This window comes from Saimiri boliviensis, chromosome 2 (assembly GCF_048565385.1).
Source record: "Saimiri boliviensis isolate mSaiBol1 chromosome 2, mSaiBol1.pri, whole genome shotgun sequence".
Lineage (NCBI taxonomy): Eukaryota > Metazoa > Chordata > Mammalia > Primates > Cebidae > Saimiri > Saimiri boliviensis.
This window is the reverse complement of record NC_133450.1, coordinates 186,070,100-186,086,325: the sequence shown is the minus strand read 5'-3', so window position 1 is coordinate 186,086,325 and position 16,226 is coordinate 186,070,100. Positions and strand designations below refer to the sequence as shown.

Genomic DNA, 16,226 nt, shown 5'->3' with positions numbered 1-16,226 from the left:
GATCTTTACCACTCTCCATCAATACCTAAAGGAAATCTCAGCGTCTTCTCCTGCCTTTGCTTCTCTGGGCCCGTCCTGGCAGTTGACTGTATAAGCCTCATTGGATGGACTAAGTGAGGCCTTTAAAATTGGTGTTGACTTTGTAATCCAGCAGGCTGATGTCCTCCAAGTTCTGGAAGACCAGGGCCAGAGACAGGAACCCCGTCAGGCGGCTGAGGGAGAAGAGACCTGCCAGATGACTCTTGTCCTTTTAGCAAGTCAGGACCTAGTTCCCTAGTGAGCATCTCTTAGCAATGGGGAATGTTCATTTTTAATTCCGAGACTGAAAGGTTGTATATATCCAAGTACACTTGCGAGCATTGGTCAGAGCTGTTCAAGATTTCTGTGGTAGATGGTGGGGCGTCTGGCTCCTTAGCAAGGACCTAGATGGTGGGCAGGCCGGTGCGTCCTTTGTCCTGCTCCTGGTGGGGCTCTCTCCAGCCTGGTCCTGCCTGTCAGTGCTAAGGAACAAGACCCCTGGAGCCCGTGGAAACCATGTTTTTGGCTGTCTTCACCTTGTTGAATCTTTTCTGGTTGTTAGCTCCTTAAAGCCAGTGCCCAGGTGAGTAGTGAGCTGTGGGCATGGAATGGCATGGAGAGTTAGTCTGTGGAGGCAGGGTGGCTCCTTTTCCTGGGCCCTTCCTGTTCTTTGGCTTTTCCTCTAGGAGTTTATATGCTGCTTTCTATGCCCTGGTTTGGAGACTGGTCTTGTTCTTAACAGAATGTATTCCTCCCTTTTATTAGGACTGGCTTTGCCCACCTAGGTGTACCTCTCCCACCTACCCACACAGTGCTTGAAGTTGTCCATAGGGCCCTGTTGCTAGGGTTGGGCAGCTGGTCAGGGCTTCTGAAACGTGGAGCTTCTGCTGGATTTCACTCTTTTTTCCTAGGATTACCTTGTCAAGCAGGCATAGTGGCAGGCCATGCCCTTTTAGGTGGGCCCCTGTGAGGTGTTTGGTGGACTGACTGAAAGGTGTCACCAGGTTTTGGAGCAAAGGCCTCTCTCAGCCTCCTGTGGTTTCCAGACCACAGTGGCTGACAATTCAGGTAGACGGGAATGTCCAAAAGATTGAGACTTCGCTGGGCTTCCTGTAGCCTCTGCTTGCCTCTTCTCAGACTGTTTGCTTTGCTTTGAGGTAGGTACTTGTCCCATATTCAGGTAGTCTGTGTTCATTTAAGATCTGAAGTTATCTTGGGGTTTCTGTGCCCTCATTTTGGATGCCAAAGCATGAGCAACTTGAAGGATTTTTAAAGAGAGTTGTGGTCATTAGAGCTCAATGTTAATAGTCTTGATGTTCAGTTTATGTGTTGTATCCTGATGGCTGGAACCAGCTGTGAGGGACCGCAGTGAGCACTGAGCACAGAGCCTCTCACCTTAAGGGTGCCTGGGTGGCTGTGTCATCACCTGCCTGTTCAGCCTTGAGACTGTGGGCCCAAGTACCAGGCCAGGATCTCCCAGCACCCTCCTCCACCTCCAGATCCATGTGTCCTGGCTTTTCTTTTGCTAGCATGCCAGTGCGGAGAACGCCTCCTCCCTCCAATCCTCAGCCACCTTCTCCACAGCAGCGACCTCCACCTCGAGTTCCGCATCCTCAGGCGCTAGCCTGTCCAGTAGCATGCACACAGCGAACAGCCTCTGCCTGAGTGGGACCCCCACGAGTGTGTCCAACAGCAGTACCAGGGCCGTGCCTTTGGTGACCTCAGGTATGTGCTCCAGAGGCCTTTTCTGCCCACCCCTGAGCCCCTCAAAGGTACCTGCTTGGCTTCCGAGGAAGGCAGTGCAGGCATCAGGAGAGTCTGAGGGGCAGGCCCGCCAGGTGTGCTGCGTGTTCCATTGACCTTGAGACCTGATCTCCCCATCCCTGATGCAGATGGATTCTCCTTGGCAGCATTCCTGGCCACTATGTACTTCTAGCTTTCCAGTCTTTCCTCTGTTCATCATTTGACATTGTGACTTCGAGGGGTCAGGGATGACTTATCATGGGCTCCTCCGGGCCAGTCTTTGTGACTGACTGCAGACCTAGGGTGTCTGTAGGCCCAGCAGACTGTGATTTGATGGTCATTGCTAAAACCCACTTCGAACTCAGTCTGTCCCTCTTCTGGCATTGCATGGAGGAGTGCCTTGCTGTCTTTGGAGGAGGCAGATTGCTTTTTGTGTCTGTTTTCTCAGAGCAGTGGGACCTTAGGGATTGGGGAAAGGGGCTGCTTTTCTCTGGGCCCAGAACCCTCTGACATTGAAACAGCCTCAGTGTGGTGGTCGGGCTTTGTCTCCCCTTCACTGCCTCATAGCGTGACCCTCTGCTTCATTCGGCCACTGCCCTTCTTTGGACCCATCTTGGGTAGCTCAGTGACTATGCCTTCTCCTGAAGCAGCTCAGGACTCTCACTCTTGTGGTGACCACTTCCCTCCATTTGATTGTTTTCCCACTGTACAGGCAAAGCACCCCCAAACTTGCCCCAAGGGGTGCCTCCCCTGCTGCACAACCAGTACCTCGTGGGTCCCGGAGGACTGCTTCCTGCCTACCCGGTGAGTGCATGGTGGGACTTTTGGCCTGTCCCAGCTTCCCTGGCCTCAGGGGCTGGTACCTGGTGGGAACCTGTGTGGGGCCCAGGTTGCCCACTTCGAGCTGCCCTTCCATCTCTGAGCCCCCCATTTCTGCCTCTCTGAGCCCTGGTGGTCTTCTTCCATCTAGATTCTGTCAAGGCAGGCTCTGTTGCCATAGCTGATCCAGATCCCATTCCCGGGTGTGTTATGCCTCCCGACCTTGTTTTGATTCCTAGATTGACCTGCCTCCCAAGGGTTATATGTGGTTCCTAAAATATCCTTTCTGGTTCTCACACAGATCTATGGCTATGACGAGCTCCAGATGCTGCAGTCACGGCTGCCAGTGGTGAGTGGGGTGTGGACTGGTCAGAGGGTTCAGAATCTTGTACATGTCCTTCCTTTTGTGGTCTTGGCTGGCACCCTGTCTGGCCCTTAGGATCCTCTGCCTGAGGAATCCCTCAGCACCACTACTGAGAACGCTGTTTTCATCTGGCGTTTGTGCCAGGCATAGCCTTGGCACATGAGTGTACAGTGCTTATCCCTGGGAAACATGAAGGCCTTCGGGACCTGGGGACCTGGGGTCCTGGTAGGCCATGCCCCCTGCTAAATGTTGGTCCTTATCTTCCCTCCTCCATCTCGTTCTCTCTCTCTCTCTCTCTCTCTCTCTCTCTCTCTCTCTCTAAGAAAAGTCGTATGACAAAAGACATGGAGGTTGTTTAGTTGGCCCTGGAGTTTTATCATGTTTTTCTCTTCCTCAGAGTACCGTATAGTGTCTTTGGTCTGAGGTGGCCAGTGACTGCTCTCCTGCCGCCAGCTGAATGAGTGGCTTGAGCTGATGGTCTTTTAGGTTTTTTCTGGGTTTGGCCTCCAAATTAGATTTGTGAGAATGCCTGCCCTGGGACGTCCCTGGTGGTTACAGCCTTACTCGGAGGCCAGGGTTGTCTCTTTATTCTGACCATTGGTGCTAGAATGTGATGTGGGCCTTTCCTAGATAGCCACATGAACAGAACTGTGAGGACAGAGGGAAATAGGCCCGCTCCTTGCCTGTGGGCAGGACTTCAGCCTGGGAGCCACTCTCTTCTTGCTCTGACATTTCCCAGGGCACTTGTCAGAGAGTTCCAAGCAATTGGGACAGCCGTGTCCACCTCTGCTGGATAGTCTTTCCTGTTCCTAAAGGAAGAGGTTTTCTCTTTTTTTTTTTTTGGAGACTGAGTTTCTCTCTCGTTACCCAGGCTGGAGTGCAATGGCGCCATCTCGGCTCACCGCAACCTCCGCCTCCTGGGTTCAGGCAATTCTCCTGCCTCAGCCTCCTGAGTAGCTGGGATTACAGGCACGCGCCACCATGCCCAGCTATTTTTTTGTATTTTTAGTAGAGACGGGGTTTCACCATGTTGACCAGGATGGTCTCGATCTCTTGACCTTGTGATCCACCCGCCTCGGCCTCCCAAAGTGCTGGGATTACAGGCTTGAGCCACCGCGCACGGCAGTTTTCTCTCTTGAGCGGCTCCGCCTTCTCATTCTCTTCCCCGTTGGTGTTGCCCCTTCCCTGCCAGACCACAAAGAGCTGACAGTGCTGCTCTTGTTTCAGAAGAGTAGCCCTTTCCACCTGCTGGCCATATTTCCAGAAGCAGAGGCCCAGCCTGGGAGCTGAGCAGCTTCTCCCAGCTGTGCAAACCAGCTGCGCCTTCAATCTGTGGTGGGCCAAAGGCCCAGAGTGCGGGAGGCGGTGCTGAGCCCTGGGATTCATCTGCTTCAGGGGCTCTCCGTGGTCTCTACTCTTATTCACAGCACCTCTTTCGCTTTTCTTACTTAGTGCCTTAGAGAAAACACCCTCTGGAGTCCACCTTTTGAGATACATTGCTCTGGTTTTGTTTTTTTTTTTTTTTTTTTTTTGAGACAGAGTCTTGTTCTGTCGCCAGGCGCCAGGCTGGTGTGCAGTGGCGTGATCTCGGCTCGCTGCAACCTCCGCCTCCTGGGTTCAAGCCAATTCTCCTGCCTCAGCCTCCCGGGTAGCTGGGACTACAGGCATACACCAGCACACCAAACTAATTTTTGTATTTTTTAGTAGAGATGGGGTTTCACTGTGTTGGCCAGGATAGTCTCGATCTCTTGACCTCGTGATCTGCCCACCTCGGCCTCCCAAAGTGCTAGGATTACAGGTGTGAGCCACTGCGCCCTGCTGATATGTTGCTCTTTCTATCCCTTGGGTTGTTTGTTAACCTCTGCCGCTTGTGAGCCTAGTTCCAGCATGGAGATTTCTCATGGTCTGTGAAAGGACTCCCTCTTTTGGGCTTTCTCCTGTGCCTTCCCAACTCTGCCTCCCCCAGGGATTCTAGGCTGCTGTGTGTTTCCGGGAGGTTTCCTGGAGGGTGAGTGCCATTCCAGCCAGGACGGCTCCTCTCTGGCTGTGATCAGGCACAACCCAAGGGCTTTCCCTTTTCTCAGGGGCCAGGTGTGTCCAGGAGTGTGAGGCCCTGGATGGTGAGGGTCAGGTCAGGCCTCCCCTCCTCCACACAGCTCCACGGTGTTTTGCCATCTCTGTCTCCGCACTGTGTTGTATCTGCCATACTTCCCCCAAGTCCTAGGCCAAGGGTGTCTGTCTAATCTTTTGCTTCCCTGGGCCATATTGGAAGTAGAATTGTCTTGGCCACACATAAAATACAAGAACGCTAACTATAACTGATCAACTTTTTTAAAAAATTGCAAACACATTTCATAATGTTTTAAGAAAGTTTATGAATTTGTGTTGGGCTGGATTCAAAGCCATCACGGGCTGCGGGTTAGACAAGCTTGTCCCGGGCCATGTCAGCGTTTTGAGGGCAGAGTAGGTGGTGATAGGCCAGTTCCGGGCTTCACCTGGGGTCTGGCTTATTCCTGTGCCTACCTGGCACTGCCCCCTGTCTCCTCTGAAACCTTTCAGGCCCCTGCTGTTCTGTTGCCTCCTTTTTTTGGGTCTGCTGTGTTTAGTCAGCTTTCCTAGCTGCTCTGTAGTCTCACACAGAAAAGCAAGCGAGGTTGGTTCAGCTCGAAGCACTCACACAAGCATCTGCCTGTGGTGTCAAATGGATGTGTGAAACTTGGTCTCCAGGGCTCTGCCTGGCAAAACTGCAGGGTTGGCCAGTCTGTGTGCTCTTGTGTTAGGCAGGCCACCTAGTTGCCTACGGGCACAATTTACTTGCTGTTCTCTGGGACTGCTAGCTTTCAGTTGTGCAGTCCATTTGAGGAGTGTGGTGTCACCTAGACTTTTGTGTGCTGGTTCTGCTCTCCTGGGAGTTGCTTATCAAGCCAGTTGCTGATCAGGCCTCCCTGGTCTTTCCTAGGACTACTATGGAATTCCCTTTGCTGCACCCACAGCGCTTGCTAGCCGAGATGGGAGCCTAGCTAATAATCCGTATCCAGGTGAGTTTGCTCAGTGGGTGAGGAGTGCGCTGGTCTAGCGTAAACTCCAGGAGCTGGAAAGCAGCGGCAGCAGCAGGGCTGAGAGAGGCCTCTTGGTGGCCTGTGCTGAGCTGGCAGCCAGACCTGTTCCTGTTTGCAGGAGCCAGCCTGGCCTGTCTCTGGTTGGAGGAAGGGCAGTGGCTGGAGTCTGTGCTCTCTCCTAGGTGATGTCACAAAGTTTGGCCGTGGGGACTCTGCATCCCCTGCACCTCCTACCACACCAGCTCAGCCACAGCAGAACCAATCACAGACCCACCACACAGCCCAACAGCCCTTCCTGAACCCTGCGCTGCCACCTGGCTATAGCTACACTGGCCTTCCCTACTATACAGGCGTACCCAGTGCCTTCCAATATGGCCCCACCATGTTTGTGAGTATTTCAGCAGGTGTGACTGTATCCTGGCTTTGGGTTGCTGGCAGGTGGAAACCTGGGACCTGTCTTCCATCAGGGAGGGAGGGTCAGGATTTCACTCAGTCTTATCTGGCTTTCAGGACTTGTTCCTGCTGGTAACAAGGTCACTTTCCTCTGCTGTGTTTAGATCCAGCATGTGTTGCACTAATGAAAACACAGGTCTCCTGTGGTTGTGGGTATGTCACCTGCTGCCTTAGGCTCTGGCAGGGGTACCTGACCAGTTTCAGCTTGCGTGTTCCTACACTAATACCTCATCTGCTTGCCCTCCCAGGTCCCTCCAGCCTCAGCCAAGCAGCATGGAGTGAACCTCAGTGCCCCAACACCTCCTTTCCAGCAGGCCAGTGGTTATGGCCAGCATGGCTACAGTACAGGTGAGGGGTGCTTCCCATACAGACAGACACGGGGTCAGACAGGCTTGCCTGGTTCACAGATGCCTCTTGTATCCTGCCACTCTAGGTTATGATGACTTGACCCAAGGGACAGCAGCAGGAGACTACACCAAAGGTGGCTATGGTGGACCATCACAGGCACCAAACAAGTCTGCAGGTTCTGGACCTGGCAAAGGTAGTGTTTACCTCCTTTCCAGGATAAGGCCTGGAGTGACGGGCTCCTGCCTGATCCCTTCTCAGGCAGGGCAACCCCCGAGTGCCCCTGGAGGTGGGGGAGCCTGGAGCTGGGACCACCTGCTGTGGGGAACAACTGCTTTTCCTCCTAGGAGTATCGGTGTCTTCAAGCACCACCGGTCTACCTGATATGACTGGTTCTGTCTACAATAAGACCCAGGTGAGGGACAAAGGTGGGTTGGGTGTATAGGTTTTTGGGAATTTACAGCCCAACCTGACCTTCACTATTGTCTTCTTTGCCCTGCAGACTTTTGACAAGCAGGGATTTCATGCAGGAACCCCTCCACCTTTCAGCCTGCCCTCCGCCTTGGGTTCCACTGGGCCCCTGGCCCCTGGAGCAGCCCCTGGCTATGCGCCTCCACCATTCCTGCACATCTTACCAGCCCACCAGCAGCCCCACTCACAGCTGCTGCACCATCACCTTCCGCAGGATGCCCAGGTGAGCACAGTGATGGAGGCAGCCACCCTGCTCTTGGCCAGGGGTTCTGTTCCAGCCTTGACAGCCTTCCCTTCTTTTCCTCAGAGTGGTTCGGGTCAGCGCAGCCAGCCCAGTTCCCTGCAGCCCAAGTCTCAAGCCTCCAAACCCGCCTACGGCAACTCTCCATACTGGACAAACTAAACTGGAAGAGAGGGGTGGGCTGGGGCAAGGCTTACCCTGGGCAGGAGAGAACACATGAGCACATATATGGGAGCCCAGTGCCCTTTCCTAGAATTCCCAAGACTGTGTCAGCTGTGCCTCTGTGGGGAGCCTGCCTCCCAGACTGGCTATTGTATGTAATGTATTTATGTATGTATTTGTAAATGTGATAGAAGTCTAGGGGAATCGGGGGGATGGCTGCAGATGTTAGCCAGGTCTGCTTTCCCCATTCAAGCCCCTTTTCTGCTGTAGCAAAATAAGCCTCTCCACCCCATCTGCCTTCAGGCCTTCTTCATAGCTGCTGCTGGCCATTAGGAGCAGTCTCTGGAAGGCTGATTCAAGGCCATTTGGGTATAGGGGTCAGGTACCAATGAAGAATCACGACTTGTCTCACTCCTTTGTAAACTTATTTTAGTTTTCTTTCCTGTGTAATTACTTCATACCTCTATTTCTGAGAAACTGTTCCTTTTGTCATCTGTCATGGTCCCCTTCCACCAAATCTTGGGAATAGTAGTGATATCCCTCCACCCAACACAAATATGGGCACCTGTTTTTCTTCATATAGAACAGGGTCTTCTGGTCTGGTCATATCCCTAGAGACTTACTAGAGACTAGCTGACCATTTAAAAAATAATCATCTGAGTTGTTCAGCCATTCAGCTCCCCTTTAAAAATCAAAGATATCTCCAAGCAACGCATCTCTCTTCCAGTTGTCTTGAACCAGGTGGGCAACTGTTTCAGGGGTTTTCTCTTGCCCAATCCCCACCTAATAAAGTTCTGAGAGCATGCACGGTCTCTGTGTGGTGTGACTGAAGGGAAGCTCAGGGCAGAGGCCTTGGACTTCACAGGGCTAAAGGAGACATGGTCACAGTCTTCTGACTTAGGCTATAAAGGCTTGAATTGGTTTTCCTTTTTACTGGACCCTCTTGGCCCAAAGGACAACTAAACCTCACAGGGCCCAGGCCATGTTGATCAAACTTAACCTGGCTTTTTTTCAAAAATCGCCTTAAGAGACTTAGGGATAGGGCAGTATCCCACAGAACCCTGTCAAGAGGACCACCAGGGCAGAGCAATTTCTTTTCCAAACCTCGGGACTTTTACAATCTGAAGCAAAGCCAAGAACGGAGAGCAGGGTTCCTAGACCCTAAGGGAGAATAAGTATGAACAGGCATACCTGTCTTTTGCTCTTTATCAACTGAACATAATCACCTTGACTGGCAGTCAAAAGCTGTGGTAGAACATATGACTAGTGAGTTTTGGGGTGTCATGAGGTAGGCTGGTAGATCCAGCTACATATCTGTTCCAGAAAGGCCCAACCAACCATTCACCTTGGGTCAGGCCAGAACCAGGAAGTAGCCAAGGGCCATAGGAGAGAGGCAGATCTCCTCTTGGCCATCCACAGCTGTGCTTCAACCAGGCAGGCAGGCAGCTCAGGGTCTGGAAGTGTGCCCAAGCTGCTATCACCTCTCTTTTCAGTCCTAAATCACTGCTTCAGACCAGGTTAAATAAGGAAATAAAATGGCTAGTTAGGTCATTATGTCAGAACCAGACTAGGGTCAAAATCTACTTTTTTCTGCGTTTGGCCTCTACACTTGAGAAGCAATGGTCCTGTTGTGATGGGACCAATACTCCTATTAACCCACAGCTTAGGATCTTAACTAGAAAAAAGGCAAGTGTCTACAACTAAAATTAGTCAGGACTTTTATTAAGGTGATCTACCTGATCCTTGCTGTTAGCAGCAGGAAATTAGGAAAACAGATGACAGTGAAAATGTTTGCCTAAGGAAAGCAGCGGAGCGTCCCTCAGTCCCTCACTGACCTACTCCTATTGACTCCTGTTTTCAGAATCAAGTTTAATAAACGGCCATGTCTGTAAGGAGCTTGAAAGGATTGGGGGATACACCAGGGAGGTGAGTTAGAAAGGCAGATCTCCCAGTTTTGGTTTTTGTCTAATTTTTCAGCTGGGCCTTGGCATAATCTGCAAGGTTAACAGTGAGACCACCTTTTCATTTTCTTTAACACAAGGTAAAAAAAGAAGAGGGTCATCTCATGGGGAAGTAGCAATACAGGTATTTTATTTCACATTTTATTAGTAGACATGGGCAGAAAAAGACAAAATAAACCACTAAAGGGGAAGTCAACACAAAATGCATCAGATAATCTTTTCTCATAAGTTAAACTGAAGAAAAACATCTACAATTTCAGCTAAAACTATTAAAGTCAGGTGTGTCCTGCTGGTTTCAGAATAGTTGAAAATTTGCATCTCTGAATCCTTTTAGTTGTAAATGTAAACCTTGTTTATCAGGATGGGAGGGGTGGAGAGCTGCACATTTCCCCTTCCAATCAGTCTTCACTGTATGTGCCCCAAACGTAAGGAAACCAGCAAGTAAGAAGCAAATTGCCAGGGCAAGGGAAAGAAAGTTCTACAAAAAAAGTTTGACTAATAGAAAAGAACTCTGGAATGATAAGGAAAAGGGGAGGACTGAAAAAGCAACAATATATACGTTCTCCACCCAGCCTCAAAATACACAGAACTGAAGAGCATCCAGTGAGGCCTCAATTAAAATTAAAAGGAATCTAAAAATGCAGGATTTTGAGTTTATGTCACACCAAATGATAAGTACAACTGTATGCACATGGTTCCGGGTTGAGCCTGAGATCTTGACTCCCAAAAAGAAAAAAATTACAAACTCAAGTGTTTTTCCACAGGATGTGTTCTCAGGGACAGAGCTCTGGAACTAGCTTCTGGATTTTGTTAAGTCAATCTAAAATATCAATGTCCACCTACTAGCAAGAGACTTACCCAGTCTTCTGGAACTGATTGTACTCATCAGAGGCAAACCCAGCCCTTGATAGTAACACCCCAAAGGGCTGAGAGGTACAACCTCCACCTGGTGCTCTGGCTCCCTGAGTCAATGTGTAACAGAGGCCAATAGGGCCTGATGGAACAGAGCTGTGCAGCAGAGCACCTCCCACAGTGCCAGGGTGCTGGGCCTGCCCTGCGAGTGAGATGCTTTAGCAGTAAGGGGAATGAAAGGCTTAATTTTAGGGCTCCGAGAGAGCAAGACCAAGCTACTGGCTGTAAACCTGCATGGAGGTCTTGGGGGCAGTTGCGGGGAGACAAATCAGAGCACTGTGAGGTTTGGATCCAGAAGATTTGCAGGGTAACCTGGAAGCATTACTTAAGAAGTATGGAGAGTAAAAAGGTAGTTCCAATATCTGTCAGAGTTTGTAATCAGGCAATTTGACAACATATTACAAAGCTGCTCCGTTCCACAGATCTGACTGGAATCACTAGATTCTGGGCACAAGTAGCAGCCCTGGCCCTGTGGATATCAGAGATCCTGGGACCAGGCTCAGTGACCCATAAGAGTCTCTGCATGTTAAAGATTCCTATTTCATACCAGACCAAACTTCAGAGGTCAGGAAGGGCTGATGGGAAGAAGTCAGGTATTTGAAAGTTTGAAGAGTGAAAACCCTGAGATCAGAACGGAAGGAGGAGCTAAGGACGTTAAGCGTCACCTACTCTGGCCATCCTAAGATTCCCTCCTGCCCCGTCCCTAATCTGCCCTTTGGTTCTGAGTTGCGAGCCGAAGGAGGAGTTGACACTGGTGCCCAGGGGTCTGAAGTAGGACTACTGTCAGTCTTTGCTACATTTTCCTTTTGAAATCTGATTTTACATTATAGCAGTTTCCTCCAAAGAATGATGCCCTCCTATGATCTGGCGCACCCCCGTAACAACCAAAAATCACCTTCAAGTTCTGAAGTCCCTCGATGGTGAAGGCTGCTGGATCTCAATATTGATTGAAGCAACACGACTGAGATCTGGAAAATCAAAGCTGCAGCGAGTGCATCACAGGAATATCTAGCCTTACCTGGCCTAAAAACTGCCTGCAGTCAACTCCCTCAGCCACAAGACACGATCCCAAGGGGAGCTCTATGCACAAGTTCTGCTTGTGCTCCACAGCCCAAGTGTGTTGAAAGGAGAAAAAAGTCCAGCTTGCATCCAATGAAGACAGCGGGAACTGGCAACTTGTCTCACACACATCCATGTTTTTCACTACCAATCAGTATAAGCAGCTCGATGAAAACCGAAATCTTAACACATGCACCTAGGATTAATACTGAGTAATTAAAAGTGGCTCCTTAAAAAACAAGAAACAAAACGACATGGTAAGAGTGTATTTCTGATGGGAAGGCCATGCTAAATATAAAACAGATGTTTCCTCTCCCGATGGTGGCCAGCAGTAGCATCAACCAAACAGCAAAGTGATTTTTAACTCTTTGTTCCCATCACTAAATCCACCCCCACACACTCATCCCAACTTCCCAACTTGCCCCACTCCCTGGGGGGAAAAGTTAACAACCCTGCAATAAATAGCAACCGAGTGCTCAGTTCTATGTAAAGTATGAATATTTATTTCAGGCTTTCCATCCCAATCGATTTCAAAAAACAGTCTGATTTCTCTCCTCAGAGTAGCTGAGGCCTCCATGTTTTAGGATGATTTCATGGAGACTGGAGGAGCACATTTCATCAGGCTTAGCACAAAGTCCCTGACACCCACCATATCCCAGCCTTAGGAAGGGAAAGAAAACAAAACTCACCACCATGGGGCTGAACAAATGCTCACACGCTAATGTAAATGAGCAGCTAAACCTTGGCAAATTTGCTTTTTTTCTTTGTTTTGTGGGGTTTTTTTCCATTTTCTTTTGCTACCCAGTATATGCAGCACTTGTGAACTCCCAACAGGTTCCCAGCTTTAAACACATTAAACATCTTGAAAGACTATTTAATTCTTCAAGAAGCTAAAAACAGACCAAACGTGTTTTGCTGTGAACATCTGTAGAGACGAAGTGAGGTGGGAGTTTGGGTTGATGTTTTTTAAAAAAAGAATCAATACAGTGATGGAAGGGTAAAGAATGCAAGAATTCAGACATTCTGTGAAGGGTTACTCTCTCTCCATTAAAGGTCCATAAAAAGGAGCAAACAGATCCATAAGGGGAGTCAGCAGGAGCTGTGTGTGTGTTTCCCCACCCGCTGTGAATAGGTTTTTGCTGAGGGGCCATGGCCAGGTCCCCACTTGCTCCCCTCCCTTTGGCCTGAGACGGCAGGGCAGTACAGGGGCACTGAAGGAGCACGTCACGACTCCTCATTCCCAGAATCATCATCATCATAACAGTCGGCATCTTCCTCCTCCTCATCTTCATCATCAATGTCGTCATCATACAAGTCGTCGTAAAGCAAATCTGAGCTGTTGTCATTGGAAGGCACTTTAGTTTTGATGCAGTATTCCGCCAGGGTTGTGGGGACCTTCACTCCATCCTTTTCTGCTTCAGCCTTAGTGGCTGAAACTTGTTTCCTGGAGGGAGGGTGACAAAAATGGTTTATGGTAAGTCACTGTTTTGAGACAGATTTATAATTGGCCTTAAATAATCATTACTTACGAGTCAGATTTCCAAACTTCAGTACCTGCCTGAAAGCATCGGACAGATACCCTGTACTATGTAAACTCTGACCTTTTAGGGGGAAAATACACTGTTCTGTCAAGGGAGTTTAAAGCAATGGATCAGTTATAGCCAGAATCACCTCTGAGTTGCCTCACCACCAAACTGATTATGTGCTCCCAACAATTCTATTCACTTATAGGAAAATTCAGATACCTTATGCCAGATTCAAAAGTCTTGCACAACCCACTCTTTTATTCTTTCTTTGAGACAGAGTCTTGCTCTGTCTCCCACGCTGGAGTGCAGTGGCGCAATCTTGGCTCACTGCAACCTCCACCTCCCAGGTTCAAACAATTCTCCTGCCTCAGCCTCCCAAGTAGCTGAAACTACAGGCGTGTAACACCACGCCCAGCTAATTTCTGTACTTTCGGTAGAGATGGGATTACATCATGTTGGCCGGGCTGGTCTCAAAACTCCTGATCCACCTGCCTCAGCCTCTCAAAGTGCTGGGATTATAAACTGAGCCACTGAGCCGGGCCACACAACCCACTCTTGTATTTTCTCCCAGCCTATCACTTTCTCCAACTTCAACACATTCACCCTGTTTTTTTTGTTTTTTTTTTTTTTAATTTTTATTTATTTTTTACAGTGTTAGGTATAACGCCCTGGTCTTTTTTGGTATCTCAGACATACCTCGTTGATTTTTCTGTCTGCACCACTTGCTGTGCCCCTGCTCCACACATGCCTGGCTCCTCCTTGTCACTCAGAAAGCAATGCCTTAGATGTTAAGGCTTACAAATCACTTAAGGGAAGGCCTGGCCAGACAACTCTTTCACATTATCCTATTATCTAGTATTAGTGTTGTTTTTTTTTTTTTTTGAGACAGAGTTTCACTCTTGTTACCCAGGCTGGAGTGCAATGGCACGATCTCAGCTCACCACAACCTCCACCTCCTGGGTTCGGGCAATTCTTCTGCCTCAGCCTCCTAAGTAGCTGGGATTACAGGCACGCGCCACCATGCCCAGCTAATGTTTTGTATTTTTAGTAGAGACCGGGTTTCACCATGTCGACCAGGATGGTCTCGATCTTTTGACCTCGTGATCCACCTGACTCGGCCTCCCAAAGTGCTGGGATTACAGGCATGAGCCACCGCACCCGGCCGAGTATTAGTATTTTTTGTTTGCTCATTCTTCTGTCTCCCCATATTCTAATGTGCGCATCAATGTCTGTCTTAGTCTCTTCTATTTCCCCAGTGCCTAGCACATAGCCTGGCACATAAGAGGTATGCAGTCAATTCTATGAGTGAACAGAGCAATACATTGTTTCCTTCAACAATTACAAAAATTTGAGTCAAGATTTGACCACTCTTCTTGATCTTCCTAATGTCAATCTCTTTTGGTTGTACTTGAAGCTCTTCTTCTGTTGCCTTGCTTTGCATATGGATGGTCCAGAGGTTTCTGGGCTTGAATCTCCACACTCAGCATTCTCCCTGGGACATCAATCATCTTTGTTCCCATAATTTTAGCCATTACTCATTTTATGCTGACAGCTCTTGGCTTATATAAACAAATGCCTTTTGGAAGCTTCTGTCCTGATGTTCCATATGCAGAGGTAGACTACATATGCATTTCCTACATGTATGGCCAGTTTCTCCCATTTTACCTCTCTGAATAAACATCACTTCTTAAAATAATAAATCTCACTCCAAAGACCTATTGTTTTACAGCTTTTTAAATTTTATTTTTATTTTTATTTATTTATTTTTATTTTTTGAGATGGAGGAGTCTCACTCTGTCGCCGAGGCTAGAGTACAGTGGCGTGATGTCTGCTCACTATAACCTCTGCTGCCCAGGTTCAGGCAATTCTCCTGCCTCAGCCTCCTGAATAGCTGGCATTACAGGCACCTGCCACCGCACCCCGCTAACTTTTGTAGTTTTAGTAGAGATGGGATTTTACCATCTTGGCCAGACTGGTCTTGAACTCTCGACCTTATGAGCCACTGCACCTGGCCACAGCTTAAAATATTAAATATTTTTTTTAATCTGTCGTCTCACCCCTACTACTACTGCCTCAGTTTAGTCCATGTTGGTCCCCTGTCCAACTGAAGTAGGACAGCTTGAGCCCTGGAGCCAGAGGTTGCAGTAAGTAGAGATCGCATCACTGTACTCCAGCCTGGGTGAAAGTGGGAGACCATCTCAAAAAAATACTCAAGCATTTGTAATTGACTTGACATGCATGTCATGCTATTATAATCCTGTATTGTAGCAAACATGGGTGTTTTCCTTCCCGTTTTTCACCTGAAAAATTATTAGTTATGAGGAATTATCTCTGCTAGGAAATTATTACATTATATATTTCTCCCATTGTTTCTTTGTTTAGGCTTCTATAGGTATAATTATACATGGTCATTTGTTTTTAAATGCTAATAAAGTGAGCTCCCTAAGAATACATGCTATGTCTTAATGAGTACCTGACAAAAAGTTGTTGCTGAGTGTCACTGTGCTAGGTAATTAAGGCATAGGATAGAATGAGATAAAGGGACCCTTAAATTAAGAAATATATAGAAGTACCTTAAGAGTATGTATACATAAGCTTTCTGATCCTTCAATCCTTAGTACACTACCACGCCTCCAGATTTCTGTAGGACCTTACTATTTATACTAATTATCTTCAATTTTTGGTATGTATCAGTAACCTAGTTGAGATATATACACACATACAGATGCTCAAACTCTGTCCTTGTAATCCCATAAAAGATAGCTATCATTTAGGGACAGTCTAAAGGTGATCCCAATGGGCAGAAAACTCATGTGCTTTCCCAGCATTGTTCTTTTTTCATATCACTTGGTCTCTAGCCAACTAGAATTTACTCTTATTTGTATAAATGCCAGTGCTTACTGAACTCCTATGCACAAAGTAAGCTGTAACTGTATTTAGGGTCCGTATTTTAAGAAATAAAAATCTAACATCAAATGGGGCTGAGGCCAGGCCTGGTGGCTCACATCTGTAATCCCAGAGCTTTGGAAGGCTGAGGCAGGAGGATCAATTGAAGCCAAGAGTTCAAGACCAGGCTGGGCAACATAGCAAGAC

The 16,226-nt window shown here is 48.4% G+C and overlaps 2 protein-coding genes across 7 annotated transcripts in view; one reads left to right on the top strand and one right to left on the bottom strand.

Moving 5' to 3' along the window:
• The window catches only part of UBAP2 (ubiquitin associated protein 2), a 163,385-nt gene extending 154,905 nt beyond the window's left edge, over nt 1-8,480 (top strand). For all 6 annotated transcript variants that reach the window (XM_074394978.1, XM_074394977.1, XM_074394979.1 and 3 more), the window contains 10 exons: nt 1,548-1,743; nt 2,474-2,565; nt 2,882-2,929; nt 5,904-5,982; nt 6,186-6,391; nt 6,705-6,804; nt 6,890-6,997; nt 7,149-7,216; nt 7,304-7,495; nt 7,580-8,480. In XM_074394978.1, coding sequence (XP_074251079.1) covers nt 1,548-1,743; nt 2,474-2,565; nt 2,882-2,929; nt 5,904-5,982; nt 6,186-6,391; nt 6,705-6,804; nt 6,890-6,997; nt 7,149-7,216; nt 7,304-7,495; nt 7,580-7,675 — 1,185 coding nt within the window. In that variant the 3' untranslated portion in view covers nt 7,676-8,480. The remainder of the gene's footprint in view (nt 1-1,547; nt 1,744-2,473; nt 2,566-2,881; nt 2,930-5,903; nt 5,983-6,185; nt 6,392-6,704; nt 6,805-6,889; nt 6,998-7,148; nt 7,217-7,303; nt 7,496-7,579) is intronic.
• Nucleotides 8,481-12,087: 3,607 nt separating this feature from the next.
• Nucleotides 12,088-16,226, bottom strand: part of UBE2R2 (ubiquitin conjugating enzyme E2 R2) — a 130,144-nt gene continuing 126,005 nt past the window's right edge. Inside the window, exon 5 of the mRNA XM_039474621.2 lies at nt 12,088-13,051. Coding sequence (XP_039330555.1) covers nt 12,832-13,051 — 220 coding nt within the window. The 3' untranslated portion in view covers nt 12,088-12,831. The remainder of the gene's footprint in view (nt 13,052-16,226) is intronic.